Source organism: Tupaia chinensis, unplaced genomic scaffold, assembly GCF_000334495.1.
Source record: "Tupaia chinensis unplaced genomic scaffold, TupChi_1.0 Scaffold147417_1, whole genome shotgun sequence".
In the NCBI taxonomy this organism is placed as follows: Eukaryota; Metazoa; Chordata; class Mammalia; order Scandentia; family Tupaiidae; genus Tupaia; species Tupaia belangeri.
In genome coordinates this window covers 2,572,188-2,594,919 of record NW_006207268.1, presented here as the reverse complement: position 1 = coordinate 2,594,919, position 22,732 = coordinate 2,572,188, and the positions used below count along the sequence as shown (strand labels likewise).

General features: G+C 35.7%; 1 protein-coding gene across 8 annotated transcripts in view; it reads right to left on the bottom strand.

The window, feature by feature from the left end:
• The window catches only part of ODF2L (outer dense fiber of sperm tails 2 like), a 40,522-nt gene extending 19,069 nt beyond the window's left edge, over positions 1-21,453 (bottom strand). For 3 of the 8 annotated variants that reach the window (XM_027768751.1, XM_006169700.2, XM_006169702.2), the window contains exons 1-9: positions 21,222-21,453; positions 20,306-20,470; positions 17,303-17,435; positions 15,900-16,028; positions 12,388-12,450; positions 12,184-12,255; positions 11,290-11,406; positions 5,291-5,476; positions 1,266-1,375 (exon numbers count right to left, since the gene is read on the bottom strand). In XM_027768751.1, the coding sequence (XP_027624552.1) occupies positions 1,266-1,375; positions 5,291-5,476; positions 11,290-11,406; positions 12,184-12,255; positions 12,388-12,450; positions 15,900-16,028; positions 17,303-17,435; positions 20,306-20,412 (917 nt within the window). In that variant the 5' untranslated portion in view covers positions 20,413-20,470; positions 21,222-21,453. Of the gene's footprint in view, positions 1-1,265; positions 1,376-5,290; positions 5,477-11,289; positions 11,407-12,183; positions 12,256-12,387; positions 12,451-15,899; positions 16,029-17,302; positions 17,436-20,305; positions 20,471-20,878; positions 20,941-21,221 lie in introns of those variants that run through there. The other 5 variants (XM_027768754.1, XM_027768756.1, XM_027768752.1 and 2 more) reach the window with 4 other exon arrangements.
• Between the last annotated feature and the right edge of the window lie 1,279 nt (positions 21,454-22,732).

Sequence of the window (22,732 nt, the reverse complement as noted above, 5' to 3'; positions counted from 1 at the left end):
GCGTAACTGTCTTCCTCTCATCCAGATTTGCTACAAGCATACACACATTTTTTAGAAACAAGGTTAGAAGAAGGGATTAAGTAAGGTGATAACTAATCTTTAGGAGCAAGTTACATATAGTTTTTGATGATAAAACTGAAGAAAATATACAGTAGATAAAACATTTAAGAGCTACTGGTCAAGATTCAATATTGTTAGTGTTTCAGTAATAAATTTCAAGGCAAAAAATTTATGTATATTTACTCACTGATTTTCTTTGTTACACATTTAAGTCACCTTAATTAAAGGACAATAATTTTTAGAATTTTCCAGGCATTTACATATGTTATAAACTGCTACATATTTGTACATATACATTTTTACTTAATAGAGTAATAACATTTTAAGAGGAAAAAAAAAAAGAGAGAGAGAGAAAGCTAGTATTAACATTTACTGGGACCAGCAATTGACATAATGGTTATGTTGCTGGACTTCTTTTTTTTTTTCTTTTTTTGGAGAGGTTTTTGCTACAGGACACGTGCGCTCGCCAGCAGGCAGAGACATAGAGACAGAAAGCAAGAAATCACCCCCCAGGGGGGATGGTCACACCTCAATCCCTTCTCCTCCATTCTCCTCTCGGGATCTTGGGCACGCACGCACACGCGCCCGGCGTGAGTTTTAAGCCACCGGGTCCGGGACGTGAACCACGGTTGACTATGTGGGAGTCCAGCGACGTAGCCATTATGCTAACTGCTGGTTCCCATGTTGCTGGACTTCTACACAGTTGACTGTGGCTTGAGATCCAGACCTGGCACCATGAAACTCACGCCAGGCACCAGGCGCATGCGCATGTGTGTGAGTGTATGTGTGTGCCCAAAAGCCCAAGATGAGAATGGAGGAGAAAGGATTGAGGTGTGGCCATCTCCCTTGGGGAGGTGATTTCTTGCTTTTTGTCTCTCTGTCTCTCCGGTGAGTGCATGTGCCCTAAAGCAAAAATCTCTCTTAAAAAAATTAACATTTACTAGAAGTAATAGGTGATATATGATCAAATATCAAATACTAATCTAAAAGTTTAAAATTTCAAAATGTGAACACCAATGCATTTTTCACAAGTAATTGTATTTATTGGTTTTTATAACAGAGTAGGAAAGGCTTATGAAATCAACTCATACGGATAGCACCTATACTGTATGTAATCCAAAAGAATCAAAATACAAACCATTCAAGAGGGAAGAACAAAAGCCACTCTTAGTAAACAATAAAAAGATGGTAAATTTTTTTCTTACTTTTTCATTGTTTCTATCTGAACTTCCAATTCAGCTTTTTCTATCACAATTTTCTCATAATGACTTTTCCACGCATTAGAAGCTGAAACTGTTTCAGACAACTTGGCTTCCTAAAAAATACATAAAGTATTCATCTTGTAATTTTATAAGGTTTTCTTTTGTTCAGGCCCCTAAACACAAATACATAATAAATAAGGAAAAACTCTTCTGATAAAATATGGAATTTTATTATACTTGAAGGCGCAGCTTTGAATACGGAAAAGTTTTTAAATGAACTTTATGAAAATATCTTATTATTATTTTATCTGTACACAGTGGAAGTTTCAGCTTAACATTATAAAGGATGTGGATGCAACTATTTCTAAACAATGCTTCATAATTAATAAAGATAGAAAGTTCCTTTCTACTTGCTAATCTTTTCATTTTGCATTCTATATACAGAAGATGCTGAAAAACACATAAGCATCAGAGGAGAAAGAAACCCTGTATGCTATACTAGAAACTATCCTCAAACCCACAACTCCATAGCATTTAATACTGCAGCCTTATCTATCTTTGTTAAAATGCCAGGCTCTGTTTTGTCAGCCTTCACACGCTGCTACTATCAGCAAAGAGACAAAGGTGATAGCAGGGGCTAATCTCTAGTGACTGCGAGCTCTGTGGGGTAGGTAAATTTTGTTTCTTTTGTTCATTAAGTGAATTATAAGGGCCTTGAATGGTACCTGGAATACAACAATTACTCAAAAAGTTACTGTCAATGTCTCTGCAAATCTACCTAAAGATCTGTAGGCACTGTGACACTGTCTGTATTCTGCAGATACACTCACTGGAATGCAACAGTGCCAGTAGCCTGCAGACCTGACAGTAGTTAACATTTACTGAGTGGTTCCTTCTCTCCCATCATTCACCTGTTCACTAAACAAGTACTTATTAAACATTTTGCTAAGTGCAAGATATTTTGTCTACATTTTCAAAATCATATCTATAATATTGAGGAAAGATTAGTACTCTGTTTTCATACTTTATATAAAATGAATTTTAATATAAATTATGAATAGTGGGCTGGGCATTATAGATGATGTAGTATAGTTTATATTATAAACAATGTAGTATAGTTTAATATTATAAAGAAAATTAAGATATTCATAAATTTTACTAATGAAAAAGGAATCTGTACATTATTATAGATGTATACTTATTACTGATAATAATACCTATAGCATTGAGGACAGTACCTAATTAGTATGACATTCCTAAAATGCAGGAACTAGTGAATGACAGAATCATCTTCCTAGAGAGGGCTTTATGAGTTGGCTTACTTTTCTCTCTGCATTAAAGAAATGGCACATCTAAGCCACCAGAAGCAAAGTTATGATCTGTTCAATTTTCAAAAAAGGAAATGGAATAACCCTTCAGTGTGCAGAAATATAGATCATTTAACATCCTACCCCACAGGAACTAAATGCCAGGATCAATTCTCCCCACCACTGTCAAAATCCTCATTTCTTCTTCCATCTGTCCTTATAAACAGGCAGACATAAAGCAAGTCTCCTTTGCATTCACTTCTGCATTGAAATTGCTCCTGAACTAGTATAACTAACAACTTTCTAATTACCAACCACGGAGCCTTTCAAATCCTCATTCTCCTTGATCTTTCTGTAGTACTTTGTAGATTTTAGGTACTGTGTAGCTACTGAGATAATATTTTCTTGAACTATTATTCAGCTCTTAATGCCAAACTGTTCATGGTTTGGACTTCAGAAAACTGTTTTAAATAATGGTATTCACAGGGCCAGCAGATGACATGGTGAAAGCACCCCACATGGCTGACCAAGGTTTGAGTCCCAGACCTAGTGGCTTGAAAATCACACCAGGCATGTGTGCACATGTGCCACAAATCCCAGGAGGAGATGGAAGAGAAGGACTGAGGCATGGCCATTCCCCCCTGGGGGGGAGATGATTTCTCACTGGGAGTTACATTCCAGGAGAGGGAAATAATTAAGCGAGAAAAGTAAACTAAAAACTAAGTTGGTTGCAAATAGTAATAAGTGTTATAAAAAAAGACATTGACAGGATTAATTGTTGTGGGGCTACATCAAAAGTAGTTAGGGCATGGGGCCAGCAGTTAGCGTAATGGCTATGTCACTGGACTCCATGTAGTTGACCGCGGTTCATGTCCCGGAGCCGGTGGCTTAAAACTCACAGTGGGCACGTGTGCGTGCGTGCCCAAGGGATTGCGGCGTGGCTATCCCCCTTGGGGGGTGATTTCTTGCTTTCTGTCTCTCTGTCTCTCTCTGTCTGTTTGGCAAGCGAACGCACCCTATAGCAAAAAGTAGTTAGGGCAAGTCTCTTTTAAGAAACGTCAACTGGGAGATACCTGAATGTAAAAAAAAAGAACTAGCTATTGTGAGCTAGAGAAGAATATTAAAGCAAGTGGCAACAGCAAACAAACAAAACAACAAAACAAAGAAACTTCATGTATTAGAGGAATAGAAAGGACAGTATGACCAAAACACACTATAGCCAGGCACCAAGCTTTGACACATTTTTCTCTCTCTACAATCATAGAAGATATTATTACCCTCTATTTTAGATAAGGACACAAAAATAGAGAGGTTAAGATCCTGATTCAGATCACAAGGTGAGTAGGGACAAGAGTTTTCCCATAAATGATCTGGGTTAGTGGTGATGCTATGTAAATATTGGGCTTTGGAAAAGTCATGCACATTTTTTTTCCATGCAAAAAAGGCATCATGATTTTTCTGACAACCAAATACTATTGCAAAACCTCAAGAATGTTAAAATGACTCAGTTAGTTTTTACCACTTGAGAATATTTTCATGTATTAAGTCAGGTCTACAACCTTACAGACTTTGAAACTGTTATTCATTTCTTTTATCTAGCTAAATTCTTCTGAATGTAGGTTAAGTGTTAGAGTCTTAAAATGTTAACGCTTGAGCTTATAATATTAAGTTGTTTTGTTTGTATGAGTTTTCATACAAGTGTGTTTTCATTTCTAAAAGTCTCTAATAATTATATAAGCCTTAACATGAGTTCTTAGGGGGGGTGGGATACAGTGAGACATTAAAAATAATAAATATTTTATTAATTGGTAATTGAATAAATATAATTTGTCAAAAACAACAAAGCACTAAGTCCATTTTTCAACTTTGTACAAGCCCAATGATATCTTTCACATGGTGTGTTTACGTCAGCATAGGATTTTAAGTGCATTTCCGAGATTAAATGAATTGAATCACTGAATAAAGTCATATGGTCTAATAACATAAATCAGCATATCCCAAACTAGTGTTCCTCAGAACCAGTTCCAAGAGTTGCTTTGTGGGTAAGAGTTCTGTGGTTAAATAAGTGTAAGAAACCCTTCTTCATTTCTTTTCTTCATTTTTTTTTAAGTTTGCTATAGGACACATTGCACTACCCAGACAAAGAGAGGGAGAGAGAGAAAGTGAGAATCACCCTCCTCCCCAGGGGGATGGCCATGCCACAGTCCCTTCTCCTCCAGTCTCCTCGCATGATTCTGGGCACACACGCACACGCACTGATTTGTTTCTCAAGTCACCAGGTTGGCCTCAAACCATGCAGTTGGCCATGTGGGATCCAGCTGCATTAACCTCCACACCACCTACTGGCCCAATCCTTCTTTCAGTACACTTCACTACCCTGTATTTCCTTCTCAAGGACTTTTAATATGCTAATGTGCACTGTAACTTTCCAAGGGGGCACATGAATGAAGTGTCACCCTCAGCTGGCCATAGTAGCTTTTTGTAATGTGTGGGACATATCTAATATTACTTTTAAGTTCCCAAGGAAATGCTGATATAATTCAACATGCCAACTTGACATTTTATGTAATTTTTCAAAGTAAAAGACTAAAGCAACAAGTATGAGTTAAGTTTTTCTAATAGTAATAGCATTTGAATAGAATTATTACAGTAAGCCTCATGACATTAACTACATAAACTAAGTACATGAAAATATACCTTTAAAAGAATGTATATGCTCACCTGATCTCTAATTTGGGAGGTAAGGTTTTCAATATCTCCTGTAAAATGTTCAAGCCTTTGTTTGTAAATTTTAGATGCCTTTTTTAGAGCTATAGCTTTTTGCCTACTTGCTTCTTTCATGGTTACAGCTTCATGTTTATTTGTTCTCAGCTGCAAGTTCCATTGGGCTATCTTGGTTTCTAAACTCTAAAAAAAAAAAAAGAAAGAAAAGATTATTTCAGAATGCCTATGTGTTTAAGAGTATAAACAAGATAAATCCTGAGGGACCAGCACTTAGAGTAATGGGTATGTCACTGGAATCCCATGTGGTCGACCACTGGGTCTGGGACCACCGAGTCCCAGACCTGGTGGCTTAAAACTCATGTCAGGCGTGTGTGTGTGCAGGCCCAAGGGCCCAAGAGGAAAACAGGAGAAGGAATTGTGTCATGGTCATCCCCCCCACCCAGGGGGGGTAATTTCTTGCTTTCTGTCTGTCTCTGTCTGTCTGGCAAGCACACGCGCCCTAAAATAAAATAAAATAAAATAAAATAAAATAAAATAAAATAAAATAAAATAAAATAAAATAAAATAAAATAAAATAAAATAAAATAAAATAAAATAAAATAAAATAAAATAAAATAAAATAAAAGATAAATCCAATGTGACAGCATAAATCTCCATTTTTCACTGGTGTTGAGTCAGTTAATTATACTGGACCTTTTAAATGGTGATTTCATCAGTACTTCTTTGCAACAAGTTAAAGAATGCAAGTTTAAAATATATACATCTACATAAAGCTACTTCTAGCATTATTTAAAAACACTAATATTGATGAGTATGGTACAAATTCTAACTTAAAACTTAACTTTAACATTTTCTTTTTAAGTTCACATCTAAAGTATTATACATCATATTAATTTTAAAAACTAGTCAAAAAACTCCATCACTGGGTTGGTAATTATCCAAATAACAGATACACAAAGCACAAAGAAATTGGTAGCTCCCCAAATATATTAAGACTTTTCAGTTTAAAAAAGGCTAGAAGAGATGTGACCAAAATTTAAAGATTGTAACGGGCATAAATGAGATAAATTAAATGAGTTTTATTTTCTAGAATTGAGGCAGGCCCTGACACTATAGAGAGTTACATTAAGGAAAATATACGTACTGCTTTATTCAGTGAATGGTAGATCTGTGGGAGTCATTATTCTAAGACCAAACTCAGGCTTAGATAAAGTAATGACCATCAGATTCATAAGATGGGAAAAAATAAAAAGATATTTGAGAACAGGCTCTGTGTCTTGAATGTGATGGTGTTAACTGGCACAACCATCTCCTTAATATCTTTCTTGGTAACATGAGAGGCAAATTAGGCTGGATAGATGATGGATCTGATTTAGTGTGAAAACTCTTATGTTTTTATTTTCTATTATTAGTGCTTTCAGGGAATAAGAGAAAAGAAGATATTCTACTGAAAATTCAGCCTCCACCCCCCAGTCTAAAGTGGTAGGGCACCCCCCTGTATCCATCCCTCTCTGTCTCTCTCTGACTCTCTTTGTCTTTTCACTTTTTGATCTTTTTTTTTCTTTTTTTTTTTTTTTTTTGGAGAGGTTTTTTGCGAGAGGGCACATGCACTTGCCAGAAAGACAGAGAGAGAGAGAGAGAGAGAGAGACAGAAAGCGAGAAATCACCCCCCTAGGGGAGATGGCCACACCGCAAGCCCTTCTCCACTCTCCACCTAGGATCTTGAGCATGCTCACACACACGCCCAGCGTGAGTTCAGGCCACTGGGTTTGGGACTTGAACAGTGGTCAACTACATGGGAGTCCAGCAACATAGCCATTGTGCTGTCTGCTGATCCCATTAATTTTTTAAGGTAAAGTATTCTTTTGGCTTTCAGATCCTCCTTTATCTTACTAATAATCCCTTTCTACCCTCCCATTCAGGAAAGGCAAAGGGTAGGCCTTCAGTAGAAGACTCCTTCATTGCAGTTGTGAACTAGTGCACACTCGCGCTGCACAGTTTTCATTTTTAGCTTTTTAAATAAATAAATAAATCTTTTTGTTTGTTTTATTTTTTTCTTTCTATCTTTTTTCTCTCTCTTTTTTCTCTCTTTTTCTGTTTCGTTTTCCTTTTTCTTTTACCTCATCACTTTGCTGCTCAGCCTCCATGTACTTACTGAGTGCCTAAACAGATCTAAGGGAACTGTAGCTGAACATTTGAATACTATTAGGGTCAACATGTTCCACAATACCCACTGAATCTGATGCACAAAGAGATTAAAAAAAAAAAAACAGCAAAGAGATTGCAGATCATCTCCTCCTGCACACCTGTAAATGCTCAGATTGAATTTAAAGAAATTAGGAAGAAACGTATACCCCATCAGATGACTAGAAATCACCACAGAGGCACAAAAAATATAAGAAACCAATACCTTCCCACCCAAGGGAAAATAAAACTCCTCTTCATCCACATACAGTACAATGGAACTCATGGAAATGTCTGATAAAGAATTTAGAATATTCATAGCGACAAAGCTAACAGAGATGCAAGAGAAGAGAGACAATGAACTTGAGAAGAGGCAGGAGAATAGAACCATGAAGTTCCAGGAGGTGAGGGAGTTCTTGCACAATCTAAAAGAGGAAATACGCAGCATAAAAAAGAATCAAACAGAACTGTTAGAGATGAAGGCTGTAATACAGGAAATCAAAACTTCCCTTTAAAGTATTAAAAGCTGAGTAGATCATACAGAAGATCAAATCTCAGATGTAGAAGATAGAATTGCTGGACTAGTAAAATCCACCACAAAGACCAAGAAAATGCTCCCCAAAAATGAGAACAATATACGAGAAATACTAGATACCATTAAATGTCCAAATATCTGGGTAATTGGTATCCCAAAGGTGAAGAGACAATTAAGAGCATTGATAATCTATTCCATGAAATTCTGCAAGAAAACTTTCCAAACCTAGAGAGGCATTCAAAGATCCAGACCCAAGAAATACAAAGAATTCCAAATAGAACCAACCCAAGAAGATCTTCTCCAAGACATATTATACCTGGATTGACCAAAACCACAGACAAACACAAGATACTCAGACGGGCAAGAGAGAAACAAGTTACTTACAAAGGATATCCCATCAGGCTAACAATGGACCTCTCACCAGAAACAATGCAAGTAAGGAAAGATAAGAAAAACATATTCAAAGTGTTGAGGGAAAAACAATTTCAACCAAGAATACTATACCTGACAAGATTATTCCTCATATGGGAAGAAGACAAGAACATTCTCCAATTTGAAAAAACAACAACAACAAAAAACGGAAAGAATTTACTGACACCAGAGCAGTTCTCCAGCTAGTTTTGAATGCTATATCATTAAAACTAAAGTCAGACACACAGAAATAAGAGTTAAAAAACACCTAAGAAAGGGCCAGTTTAATGGTAGGGACAAGTCCAGAGTTGAATATTATCTTCCAGAATTTAAACAGAAAGCTCAGATTACAACAGAAGTTAGATTAAGTACATGAAACTGAGCTAGTGAAATAGAATTTTATTACTTTTGACTAAAACAATATTATCTTTTTCTATGCTTTGTACTCCAGAGATAAGGATTTTTGTCTTCTTGTCTTCTCTTGAATTGTCGACAGATCTGTGTACCTACTATTTGAACAGAATCTTAACTTTTTTCCTGACTTTAAGTTTTAAGCAAAGTTCTCTTAACATTTTTTATTTTGATTTATTAAAACTAAAACTGCCTTTCTTGAGATTAAAAAAAATGTAAAAATACCTATTTAATGACCACAGTAAGCTAATATAGCCGCAGCTAGGTGCTATTTTATTGTATATTCATTCTATTAACAGTTTCATGCCTAAAGTCAAACATTTGTTCACAGATATTTATATATCAGCTAAACTTGCTATAGAAAGTAGTTAGATCAATTAAGATATTTTGTTAACCAATAAAATGTGTGTGGGGGTATGGGGGGAGAAGGAATAGAAAGCAACTGCAGACACCAGAGGTAGTGTGAGAAGAGAGTGGGAAATGGCAGAGGGTGAGAAATAAAAGTAAAAAAAATATATATATATACACACACATACACATATATTTATTTATTTTTGAATATATATGAAATAAGAAATGGAAAATTATTTGTTGATGATAACATGTATGACCAAGCCACTTAAACTGTATTGTGGATGGGAAACTACATTTTGTATGCTGTGATGTTCAGTGAATGAATGTAAAATAAACTAGTTAATTAGAAAAACAGAACTTCAGTATTAAATATCAAAGACATTAAGACTTTCTATCAGCTCTTTGGAGCGTGCATAACTTAGTGTAAAATTTATACTTTTACATTTTGAAAGCTATTTAATATGAAGAAGAATGTGAACTAATTAAAGAATTTTGGTTTTAATCTCTCATTTAGACAGTCGTCTCAATTAAAAAAAAAGTTTTCCCCCAAAAGGGAAAAAAAAAGGAGTCACAGAAATGGCTTTATGACTTAACTTTAAGATCGAGAAAAACTACGCCTCTTATTTTCCACAAAAATTGAGATTAGAAGGTACATATCCAGGCCAGTCACTCTGGCACAGTGGTAGTGCAGCCACCTGCAATGCTGAAGCCATATAGGAAGGTCCTGGGTTCTGCTCACAAGTTCTCTGTTCGTAATGTTCCTGGCTGGCTAAGACTGGTGAAAATCATGGTGTGAAGACCATGTTGGGGGAAGCTATCCCTGTCTCTGTCTTCCTCTCTTTTCCATGGAAAGACATGAAAGAAATATTAGGTTGTCAGAAAATTCATGACACATCATGACTTTTTCAACAACCTAATAAATACACACCTCTTTTTTTTTTTTTTAAGTACAGCTTAAGATTTAGACTTGACCTCTTTGAAGAATGACTAGATCCTTAGAAGAAGAAATATTTGTAAATTGTCTTTAAAAATAAATCCTAAGCTAAAAAAAATTTTTTTTCCATCAAATGTAATAAATGGAGAAAACAATCATACAGAAGAGAAATGAATACTCCACAGGAAACGCTGCTGTCATACCTCAAAAAAACCACAGGGTGTCATTATCACACCATGATAGCTGCTAGGTTTAAGTAAAAAAAAACCTTTTTAAACATGAAAGGTGAAGCAAAACGTTCTTGAGCAAGGTTTTACACGAGATTTCGACGTTACTAGATTTATCAAATCCCACACAGAGCACTATCAGAGAATGTAATGAAACTATGAAATTGTTTTCTATTGTTACAAAATAAAGAATCCCTCGGTCTTGATAAATGAATAGACATAAATTTCAAGCTGATTATTTGCCTTTTCCTATTTTCAAAGACCTATATACATGTTACATATTATAAAGATAATTATTGTGTCTCTTCCAAAGATCTAGAAAGAAAAATTGGTTCAAAGTATTTTAGGGCTAGTACTCAGAGAATTACAATCGAAACTTTCAACAATAAACATAAATTATAAAGAGAAATATTTTTAAAGTAATTTAATCTCAACAAATCCTTCCTAGATTGGTATTAGAAAGAAATGGGATTTGGGGACCAGCAGTTAGCGTAATGGTTATGTCGCTGAACTCCCACGTGGCCGCCCGCGGTTTGAGTCCCGGACCCGATGGCTTAAACTCACACCGGGCATGTGTGCGTGTGTGCCCAAGATCCCGAGAGGAAAATGAAAGAGAAGAGATTGTGGCATGGTCATCCTCCCTGGGGGGTGATTTCTCACTTTCTATCTCTCTGTCTCTATCTGTCTTTCTGGCGAGCGCACATGCCCTATAGCAAAAACCTTTCCAAAAAAAAAGAAATAAATGGAATTTTTATGGACTTTAAACCCAAATTTTCAGATGGGCCAGAAATTTCAAAATTTACCTTAAATATGTATTTCCCATGGCAACACTTAAACTGAATTCTTGTAAAATCACTAAATTCTAAAATTACGGAATGGCTTTTTTATTTTTCCATTAATTCTATCACTAAAGCTATAGAAATTGATGAATATTTATAACCTTTATGTATTCTTTTAACTTATCGTTCTCTCCTTCCTTTTTATGAATTTGTAGCTGTAGTCGTTCATGTACTACTTTTACTGATTGAGAGAAACGGTTTGCTTTCAAAGCATTTGCCTGTAACAGAGAAGAGAAATCACCAAACAAGAGTTACTTATTGTATTCTCCCAATATCCTTAATTTTACACTAAGTTATACATGCTCCAAAGAGCTGATAAAAAGTACTACTTTATATAAACTGCCCACCAATTACAGATGTATCTCATGTAAATCTAGGAGAAATTTTTCTCTTCCACACAACTTTTATTTAATATCTCCTGATAGTTATCTCTAATTTTAAATTCCCATTTATCCTCCTCAGTAAAATAATAGGTATATGTAAAATGCCTCTAAAACACAAGAATTCCATAATTTGCCCCCAAATTGAAATATAAGTTTATGCAAAATTCCTAATGTATTATGGTTTATACCAAGTAGCCTGACTGAAATATCATAAAACTCTTAAGAAAAAAAACTAAAAAATTAAGATGTTATGTTTGATACATAAAAATTGCAAAATATCCAAATAATCTATCATTTAAAAAAATTCTTCTTGTACTTATTTCTGAGGCTATGGAGCCAAGTTGGTAAAAGGAGGGGAGGGAATCAACATTAAGAAAATATAGGAGACCAGCAGGTGGTACGGCGGTTAAGGTGCTGGACACTCCCACATGGCCAACCACAGTTCAAATCCTGGACCTGGTGGCTTGCTTTCTCCCCCTCCCTCTCTGTGTATCTCTCTCTGGTCAAATTAAAAATAAATGAATGAATAAATAAAAATTAAGTAAATAATTCTTTTTAAAAAAAGGAAAGAAAACACAATGACTTCAGCTCAAGAGCTCAAAATTAGCTTACCTTTTCATTCTGACACAAACATGAAAGTTCTTGGATATAGGCCTCCTTTTCAAGTAACTTCTTCTTAAGATTCTTCAGTAAACATAATGTAAGAGTTAGACATTTTACAACTTGGATAATATTAGCTAATTTTATCAAACCAAGCAGCATATAAAGAAACAAAAAATGTCAGAAAGAGCAGATACAAAATAGGAAAACACTTACAGTATTTTCACTTTCATTACCAGTTAGGTTCTCTAATAACATGCTGGGTAGATTGTCCCCTGTCTGTGAAAAAGGATTTTGTAAATCAGTGTTCAGAAACTCGATTTCTCTACATTAAAAAACAGGAAGCAGAGTAAGTATCCCTCAAGAAACTAATATCAATAACAACTATGCACAGTTCAGAATTTTAAGAGTTAACCATTAGAAAGATTTCTTTCTTTTTTAAGAATTATTTTATTTAACTGTATGTATGTGTGTTTTTATGTATGTATTTATTTATTTTAATTTGACCAGACAGAGAGAAAGAGAGAAAGTGAGAAAGCAAGCCACCAGGTCCAGGACTTGAACCATAGTTGGCCATGTGGGAGTCCAGTGACTTTAACCACCATGCCACCTGCCAGCCCCACCCATTAAAAGGATTTCTGCCTAAGTGTTCCAAATTATTGAATCCTCGGAAAAGTCATGATGCCTTTTTGCATAGAAAAACAGAAAAAATGTGTCATGACTTTTCTGATGACCCAATATTTCTATCCACAATTTATGAAATTAGCTATTTTACTAAATTAATTCCGAAGAAGGCTTCAGAAATTATAAGTCAATAATGTATTTTAAAAATTACAAAAAATAATTTTATATAAAAGCTCAACAAAATGCTATCTATAAGTGGGCAAAAATTATAAGCAACCTAAATTCTAACAATAAGAAATTTCTTAAAGAATTAGAGCAAATTAGTTAATATAATTCTATGTAGACATTTTAAATTAGTCCATAGAAGAAAGTTTGATAATTTTTGAGGGTCATACTCCTACATGAATATGTTAAAAATGCTACAAAGTCTTTTAATACAAATTTGTAATAAATATATATGTAAAATGAAAAATTACATACACAATTTCAGCTGGTTCATGTATTTCTTTCCTTTTAAAAAAAATTTGTTAGAAGGCATGTGCACACCTGAGAGACAGAGAGAAGGACAGTGGAAAGCACCTCCCATAGAGGATTTTCACACCACGATGTCATTTCTATCATTTCTCCTTTAAGAGTGTTGGGTATGCACGCACACATGCCTGGCATATTTTTCCAGCCACTGGGTCTTGGACTCAAACAACACCATCAGTCATTGGGGGGTGTAGGCACCTTAACCACCATGTCACCAGCTAGTCCCGGTTCATGGATTTCATGAAGTCAACCTTGGACACTGTAAGGGTCCACAGAATTATGGTTCTTTCCTGGGGACAGCAGATGGTACAGTGGTTAGTGTGCTGGACTCCCACATGGTTGACTGCAGTTCGAGTCCCAGACATGACAGTTTGAAATTCATGCTGGGCACATGTGTGCACGTTCCTAAAATCCTGAGAGGAGAATGGAGGAGAAGAGATTGCAGTGTTGCCATCCCTGCTGGGGAGGGTGATTTTTCACTTTCTGTCTTTCTGTCTCTCCTGCAAGTACACGTATCCTATAGTAAAATTCTCTCAAAAAAAAATTATTCTTATTTAAAAAATATTTAATATGAGAAAAGATTGATGATATAGTGTTATGTACAAAATCAAGTTATAAAACTATGAGAATAATATGATCCCTCTTTTGTAAAACACACATATATACCCATAAAACACATATACAGTAACAGAATTGAAGGCTGCAAAGAATAGATAACACAGGCTTCACTGTGTGTTGAGACCAAGGCAATTATTAATATTTATTTGTTTATCTAAAATTTCTATAATGAGCATATAACTTTCTAATTATAAAAATTATTACCTAATGTTAGATACTTTTTATAATTCTGAGAAAATATTATTGTAGGAAAGAGCCAAAGGGGAGTCAGAAGAATAATTTAGGCAATTCTGTCATTAGCTCAAGATATTTCAGCCTATCACAGAAATTAATTTCTTTAAGTACACTTGTCCTACAGTCAAAGAGGTAACAAACACAGAGTAAAAATGATTGATTTTAGAGTTCTAGTCTATAGTTAATACACACAATAATGCATATAAACTTTCAAGGGACTCACAGATCACAGATTAAGAATGTCAAGTTAAGGGACCAGCAGTTAGCATAATGGCTATGTCGCTGGACTCCAACGTAGTCGACAGCGGTTCTCGTCCTGGACCCGGTGGCTTAAAACTCACGCTGGGCGCATGTGCGTGCGTGCCCAAGATCCCGAGAGGAGAATGGAAGAGAAGGGATTGCGGTGTGGCCATCCCCCAGGGGGGTGATTTCTCGCTTTCTCTCTGTCTCTCTCTGTCTATCTGGCAAGTGCACGCGCCCTATAACAAAAACCTCTCCAAAAAAAAAAAGAATGTCAAGTTAAGAATCTTGATTTTAAAAAGTTTCTTTATTCCACTAAACCATTAATTTATTCTTTTAAATCTTTTAATTGACAATATGTCACACATGACCATATGTCTATAAAGTTAGGCTTAGTTTTCTTTATATGCTTATGCAGAAGCATATAAATTTTACATGCATATTATTTCACAATAACAAAATGACACTGTCTCATCTCACAGCCACTATGAGAAGGGCTGAAATTACATCATGCATGTGAACAGGGTAGAGGTAGGAAAAGACCTGAAGAAGTACTGTCCTAGATCTAAGGGGATTACATATGTCTAGATGTATATGTGTGTAAATGTGTATAAAGAATACATGTATGCCAAACAATTTTTCTCCTAAATATAGACCCAAGAGCAATGAAAATGTTTATCCACCACAACTATGTCAATAAATGTTTACAGTAACATTATTCCTAACAGTTAAAATCTAGAAACCATCCAACTGCCATCAACTGAAGAACAGATCACTGAAAGTGGTATACCTGTACAGTGAACTCTACTATTTGGCAATAAAGAATAATAGAGTAATTGATGCATGCTGTAACACAGATGAACCTTGAAAACATTATGCTAAGTGGAAGAAAGCTGTCACGATCACTTATCATATGATCCCATTAATAAGAAATATCCAAAAGAGGCAAATCCAAAGATGCAGAAAGCAGTTGATGTTGTAGGGATCCCTTTCAAGAGACAGATAGGAGAAGCATACACGGTTTTATTCTGGAGCGATGGAGAGACTCTAAAATTGACTGCGGTTATGGCTGCACAATTCCGTGAATAATTTAAAAGCGCTGAACTTTATACTCTAAATGGGAGAACTGTATGGTATGTGAATTATATCTCAATAAAGCTATTACCAAAAAAGTATATATAAATATAATACATACATAGGAACTTGAACTCTAAGAGTATGTAAATAAAAAACAAATATTGAAAGTTTTTGACACGAAATAAAAAAAAAATTTCTATAAAAACATGCTCTTTTCACGTAGAACTATTTGTAGGATATTCTAAGTAGGTGTTAGTTTAATGATTGTCATTTCAAACAAAAATTCAGAGAACCATTTCCATTTCAAATATACCAGTATTTCAGTTTCTACAGTCTGAGACATAGTATACTCTTTATGCAAAAAATATCAGTATTAAAGGAGTGCTTATTAAATGATGCCTTACTTGTTTGTAGTCTGTCTTTCTAAGAAGATGTTCTAAAGCCAGTTTTACACGTTTAAATGTGTCTAATTCTTTTGTTAATATTTCCTTCTGTTTAGAAATTATCTTCAAATTGGATGCAGAAAAATCAGCCTGACAAAATATAAGAACCGTATACACATTTTAAGACATAGCATTATGTGAAAAACTCTAAAATACAGTATCTTTTCAAAGAATAATTTTTCTTAATAAGAAATGATTATTACTATTATTATTACACATAATAATAGCAAATTTTGCCAAGTTGATTAACAGTAAATAAGATTTGTTACATAGTATACTATAGTCAAATAAAATCAAACTAAGGGCTTAAACTCTAAAATATTTCAGGCATTTATCCTAATAAAAGTTAAAGAATAAAGTATTTTTCCCCCTGAGCTCAATGTTTAGAAGGCTGAAATTTTAAAATTCAGCTCTCTATTCCTATAAAAAAAAAAAAAGGTATGTTTCACCTCTCAGAAGAATCAAAATGATGTCTAACAATTGAACATATAAATAATACTAATTTTAAAATGACTATTTCAGGGTTACTATTTTTTTTAGGTTTTTGCCATAGGGCACGTGCAATCATTGGAAAGAGACACAGAGAGAGGAAAGTGAGAAATCATCCCCAGCGGGGAATGGCCCAGGTACAATCCCTTCTCATCCATTGCCCTCTCAGGATTTGGGACGCGTATGCACATGCACCTACTATGTTTTTCAGGCCTCCAGGTCTGGTACTGAAACTGCAATCAACCATGTGGGATCTGGCACCTTAACTACCACACCACCAATTGGTCCCTAAATTTACTTAGGATAAAAGATGATTCTCTAGTTCAACTCCAGGTAAGTCAAGCACCAAGATACAGTTTCCAGATTAGCCTCTTATCAGTGTCTGCTGACATTATCTTTAGGAAAGGTAATGATATAGGAATAAAGAACACCAATAAACTCTCGTTTTTGGTATCAAATACCCATATGTGAGCTTTCCTGCTTAAAATATGAGATGGCAATACATTCCACATATTATCCAAGTTCAATATCTGAAATCTATGGGAACAGAAGTACTTTGGATTTCTAATTTTCTCAGCTTCTGGAATATCTTCATAAACGCAGTAAGTTTTCTTGGGGAGGAGACCCAAGGCTAAACACAAAACTCATTTATGTTTCATATAAACTGTATAAACATAGCTTGAAGGTAATCGTATGCAATATTTTGTTTTGACTGAGACCTACCATATGAAGTCAAGTGTAGAATTTTCTACTTGTGCATCACGTGAGTGCCAAAAAATTACAGATTTTGGAATATTTGTGATCTTGAATTTTTGGATTAGAAATGCTCAGACTGTACTAGTTTTTTATTAGATGTTCATAAATCAGATACTCACATTTTCAAAACTAATCTCTTCAATGGTATCCTTAAATAACGGCAAAAGTAATTCTACAGAGCAGGTTGCCAACTCAGCTTCTTTAAGCATTGTTTCCAGTTCAGGCTTCTTGTGTGGGATGTCCTGCTTCAGGCTAATTAGAAATGCACAAAGAAAATGTAAGTTAAATCTGTCACATAAACTAAAAGTTTATACTTTGTATACAAATATAGCATAGTCTTACTAAATATTACAGTTCTATAAATTGCTCTGTAAAATATCATAAACTGTCACTGAAAATGTGTGTATTTTTCCCTATACTTCCAAATTTTTGGACACATGAAAAGACAATTTAAAGTGTTAATATATGTAAAACAGAGAGACCACCAATAATAATGTTTACCTATGCTATGTTGGATAATTATTCAACATCCCCTCTCTGGTTTATAAAATGGATTTGTGTGAATGTATACGTGTCTTTTTTATTTCTCCTTTCTTTCTCTTATTCCAAACACAAAAGATGTATCTTTTTAGACCTCATTCCTAAACTTTCCCTCCCCTAAACTCACTCATTCCAATAGAATGAATAAGCCAAACAGATGTAACACAAAAAAATTAAAACTCTTGAGATATCTAAAAATTTTTCACATTTTGCTTGAGAATATATTACCATTCGAAACAAAACTGTTATTTGCCTTCTTAATTATGTTTTACCTGGATATTGTTGTGTATTATGATTAAGTTAAATTTTTGGTTTCTTCTCTTCTCTTCTCTGTACGTGCTAGAAAGACACATACAGAGAGAAAAAACACCCCTTCAATGGGGTGTGGTCATGACACAATTCCTTCTCCATTTATGCATTCTATTTAGATTTGAGGTATGAGACACATGTACCAGGCATGTTTTCAAGCCACCAGAACTGAGATTCAAACTGCGCAGTTGGCCACATGGACTCCAGTTCCCTTAACCACTAGGCTGTGGGGTCTGCCCCCGTCACATTTTCACATCCTGATATCAGATGTGTCTTAAAATCTTTGTCTGTCAGGAGGGAATCTTGACCTGTCTGTGCCTACACACACTGAGAACTTAGAGACTGGGTGTCCAAAGCATTGATGAATATCCCAGAGATAAAGCTACACTTTTTTAACCCTAAGAACAAAGGGTCATAGAGGGGATGAGGAGTTAGTGAAGTAGGAAAGTTTAGCAACATTTCAGAGGCAGGACTCCAGACAGCCTTGCTCTATACTGTGATTAAGAGCCTAGAATGAAAAAAGATTATTTCACTTAAAGATGTTCTTAAGAAATGTGATAACACCGGGGCCGGCAGGTGACGTGGTGGTTAAGGGTGCTGTACTCCCACATGACCAACTGTGGTTTGAGTCCCAGACCTGGCAACTTGCTTTCTCACTTTCTCTCTCTTTCTCAGTTTCTCTCTCACTTGCTCTGTCTCTCTCTGGTCAAAGTAAATTAATTAATTAATTAATTATTTTAAAAAGTAATGTGATATCACCAATATTCTTAATAGCAAGGATAACTTTAAATCAAAAAGTAAATCACAGTGGTTGGCTTTGTTTATAAAGAAGTTCTGAGACTACTTTAACTAATTTATCTCACCTATATTTTATTTTTATGTAATTATAAATTATTGGGTCATGACATATTTTTCTATGTTTTCCTATACAAAATTGCATCATGACTTTTCTGACGACCCAATATTTGGAATAAAATCTATATATAAATAAGTTTGAAGGAACTTTTATAATATAGATACATAAAATTTCAAGTAATAAACTATGTCTTTAATTGGCAGCTTTTGTCTTCATAGAACATAAAATAATGGCTCATTAACAATTTAGGGCATCTCAGAGGCTATACCAAAAATATATATATATATATATAATATAATATATATATAAAATATATTTTTTTATTTGAAACAAGTTAAACTGGAAGCTCGATTATACTATGTACAGTGAAAATAATATTTTAAGGTTGCCATTTGGGGTAGAGAGCAATGATTCATATAAATAACAAGTGTGTTCCACAATTAAAGAAGTCAAATGTGACAATGATTTGTTATATAGTAATACATCAAATGACAGTGAATTAGTACTCATTAATTCTGATATGCCATATTATTTATATTTTCATTTACCTTAGTACAAAAATTTATGGTTTTATAGATTCTTAATATAAGGCAAGGTTTTTATTTTTTTATTTTTTAGAGAGATTTTTGCTATAGGGTGTATGTGCTCACTGAAAAGACAGAGAGAGACAGAGAGACATAAACTGAGGAATTAACCCCCAGTGGGGATGGCCAAGTCACAATCTCTTTTCCTCCATTTTCCTCTTGGGATTTTTTGGCACACACGCACATATGACCAGCATGAGTTTTAAGCTGCTGGGTCCAGGACTCAAACCACGGTCAACTATATGGGAGTCCAGCAATGTAACTACTACACCATCTGCTGGTTTTATATTTTGTCTGTAATGCAAATTATCTGAATTAATGCACCATTAATGTTATGATTTGGATAATGGTTTATCACCCAAGATTTCACATTTTGGCATTAAATAGGCAGTGACTGGTGGTCCCCCAGAAGTTCATGTGTTGGAATTTGACTATATTGATTGTATTGTAAAATAGTCAATGAAAATCTAATTTTTTTCATGGTTTCCCAAGGTGGGACCTTTGGATGCAATAATGTCATTAGGACAGGCCCTCCATGATGAGTTGGGTTGGGTCGATAAACTGTGGGGATGAGACCAGAATCTCAGAAAAACAAGCAAACAAACAAAAAAACCCACAGTGGTTACAGAACACACTCTGATCTGCTAAAATTTTTGTCTTCTGCCATTTTGTGATGGCTTTGGACTTCCAGGGCACCAGAACTGTGAGTCAAAATAAACCACTGTTCTCTTAAATTTACCCAGCTTCAGTATTTCTTTTAACAATGCAATCATGGACTAAGACACCTGGAAATCAGAAAATTAGATTTCCTCAAATATTGATGAGAATACCACCTGAGATGACTTCCACTGGTATGCTGTGGTAAATCTTCCTCTGATCTACTTTTCAGATGGAAAAGGAGTTCGTCTGAGTAGCTCCTATCACTTGTAGGTTTCTCCATAAATTCGGTAAGTGGATTTATAAGATGACTTTCACAACTTTTCCAAATAAGCTGAAAGCTAAGAAATATTTTAGTTATTAAACTTATTATTTCAGTTAAGATACCTTTTTTCTGTCACTATTCTATAAAAATCTTAATGATGCATTAAAAAAACATTTCAAAGACAATAAAATTACAACTGCTACTCATTATACTAATTCAAAACAGTATCAAAATTGCACAGCACATCCATTCAACAACTGCTTCTTTCCATATAGTTTCCAAAAGGTCTGTTATTTTCCACATAAATGCAAGAGTGTAGAACTATTCATTAGTCTATTTCTTGAAGTATTAAAATGATATTTTAATCTAGCAGCACTGAGAAATGATTTTTAAAAATAGGTTAATTGTGATCCTCAGTTCCATTAGGCTCACTCAGTAGGAAATAGGTGCTATTTATGCCTAGAAGGGTAGACATTCAACATACTTTTTGAAAGTATTTGGTAACAATCGCTACAAAGAAGTTAGAACATGCCACTGAAAGCAGACTTTACAAAATGCAATTCATTTATTTCTATTGCCAGTCAGGGGAGGCGGAGGGCTAGGCCTGAGCGCCTCTAGAAGCTTCCACTTTCAAGACGTGCCCGGGCTCCTAGACCTCCAAGGGCCCAACATTGGACAAGCCTCCCGCAGCTCCCCAAAACGCGCCGCTGTCTCCGCCGCTGCGTCAGCACGCCGCTGTGACGTCAGCCCGCCGCCAGGGCGCTATAAGAAGGGCCTGAGGGCGGCAGACGTTGGCCGTCACAGTCGTGAGAGATCTGGGAGCGTACCTGTGCTCTGCAACCGTGGGCCAGCTAAGCGGGACTGGGTCGCAGCGGGCAGTGCCGCGGAAGGAAGACTAGCAAGGAAGGCAGGGGATGCAAGGCGAAAAGCAGCCGAATTCCGACAGTCGCTTCCGTGGGAGAGCGCCCGTCGAGGTGCTCGTGGGACAAAAGCAGAGCTCCTACGCGTCTAGGGGCTTCTCTGGCAACGGTCGCCCCGCCTCTTCGTGGGGTTCGCAGGCAGCACTTTAGGGGAAAAAAAATCTTTATTCAACGCTTCTACTAAATGTTCATGAAGCAACCAGCAACTGAACAGTTACCCGTGACTTTTCCATCTAATTATTGAGATAAACTGTGGGGATGAGACCAGAATCTCAGAAAAACAAGCAAACAAACAAAAAAACCCACAGTGGTTACAGAACACACTCTGATCTGCTAAAATTTTTGTCTTCTGCCATTTTGTGATGGCTTTGGACTTCCAGGGCACCAGAACTGTGAGTCAAAATAAACCACTATTCTCTTAAATTTACCCAGCTTCAGTATTTCTTTTAACAATGCAATCATGGACTAAGACACCTGGAAATCAGAAAATTAGATTTCCTCAAATATTGATGAGAATACCACCTGAGATGACTTCCACTGGTATGCTGTGGTAAATCTTCCTCTGATCTACTTTTCAGATGGAAAAGGAGTTCGTCTGAGTAGCTCCTATCACTTGTAGGTTTCTCCATAAATTCGGTAAGTGGATTTATAAGATGACTTTCACAACTTTTCCAAATAAGCTGAAAGCTAAGAAATATTTTAGTTATTAAACTTATTATTTCAGTTAAGATACCTTTTTTCTGTCACTATTCTATAAAAATCTTAATGATGCATTAAAAAAACATTTCAAAGACAATAAAATTACAACTGCTACTCATTATACTAATTCAAAACAGTATCAAAATTGCACAGCACATCCATTCAACAACTGCTTCTTTCCATATAGTTTCCAAAAGGTCTGTTATTTTCCACATAAATGCAAGAGTGTAGAACTATTCATTAGTCTATTTCTTGAAGTATTAAAATGATATTTTAATCTAGCAGCACTGAGAAATGATTTTTAAAAATAGGTTAATTGTGATCCTCAGTTCCATTAGGCTCACTCAGTAGGAAATAGGTGCTATTTATGCCTAGAAGGGTAGACATTCAACATACTTTTTGAAAGTATTTGGTAACAATCGCTACAAAGAAGTTAGAACATGCCACTGAAAGCAGACTTTACAAAATGCAATTCATTTATTTCTATTGCCAGTCAGGGGAGGCGGAGGGCTAGGCCTGAGCGCCTCTAGAAGCTTCCACTTTCAAGACGTGCCCGGGCTCCTAGACCTCCAAGGGCCCAACATTGGACAAGCCTCCCGCAGCTCCCCAAAACGCGCCGCTGTCTCCGCCGCTGCGTCAGCACGCCGCTGTGACGTCAGCCCGCCGCCCGGGCGCTATAAGCAGGGCCTGAGGGCGGCAGACGTTGGCCGCCACCGTCG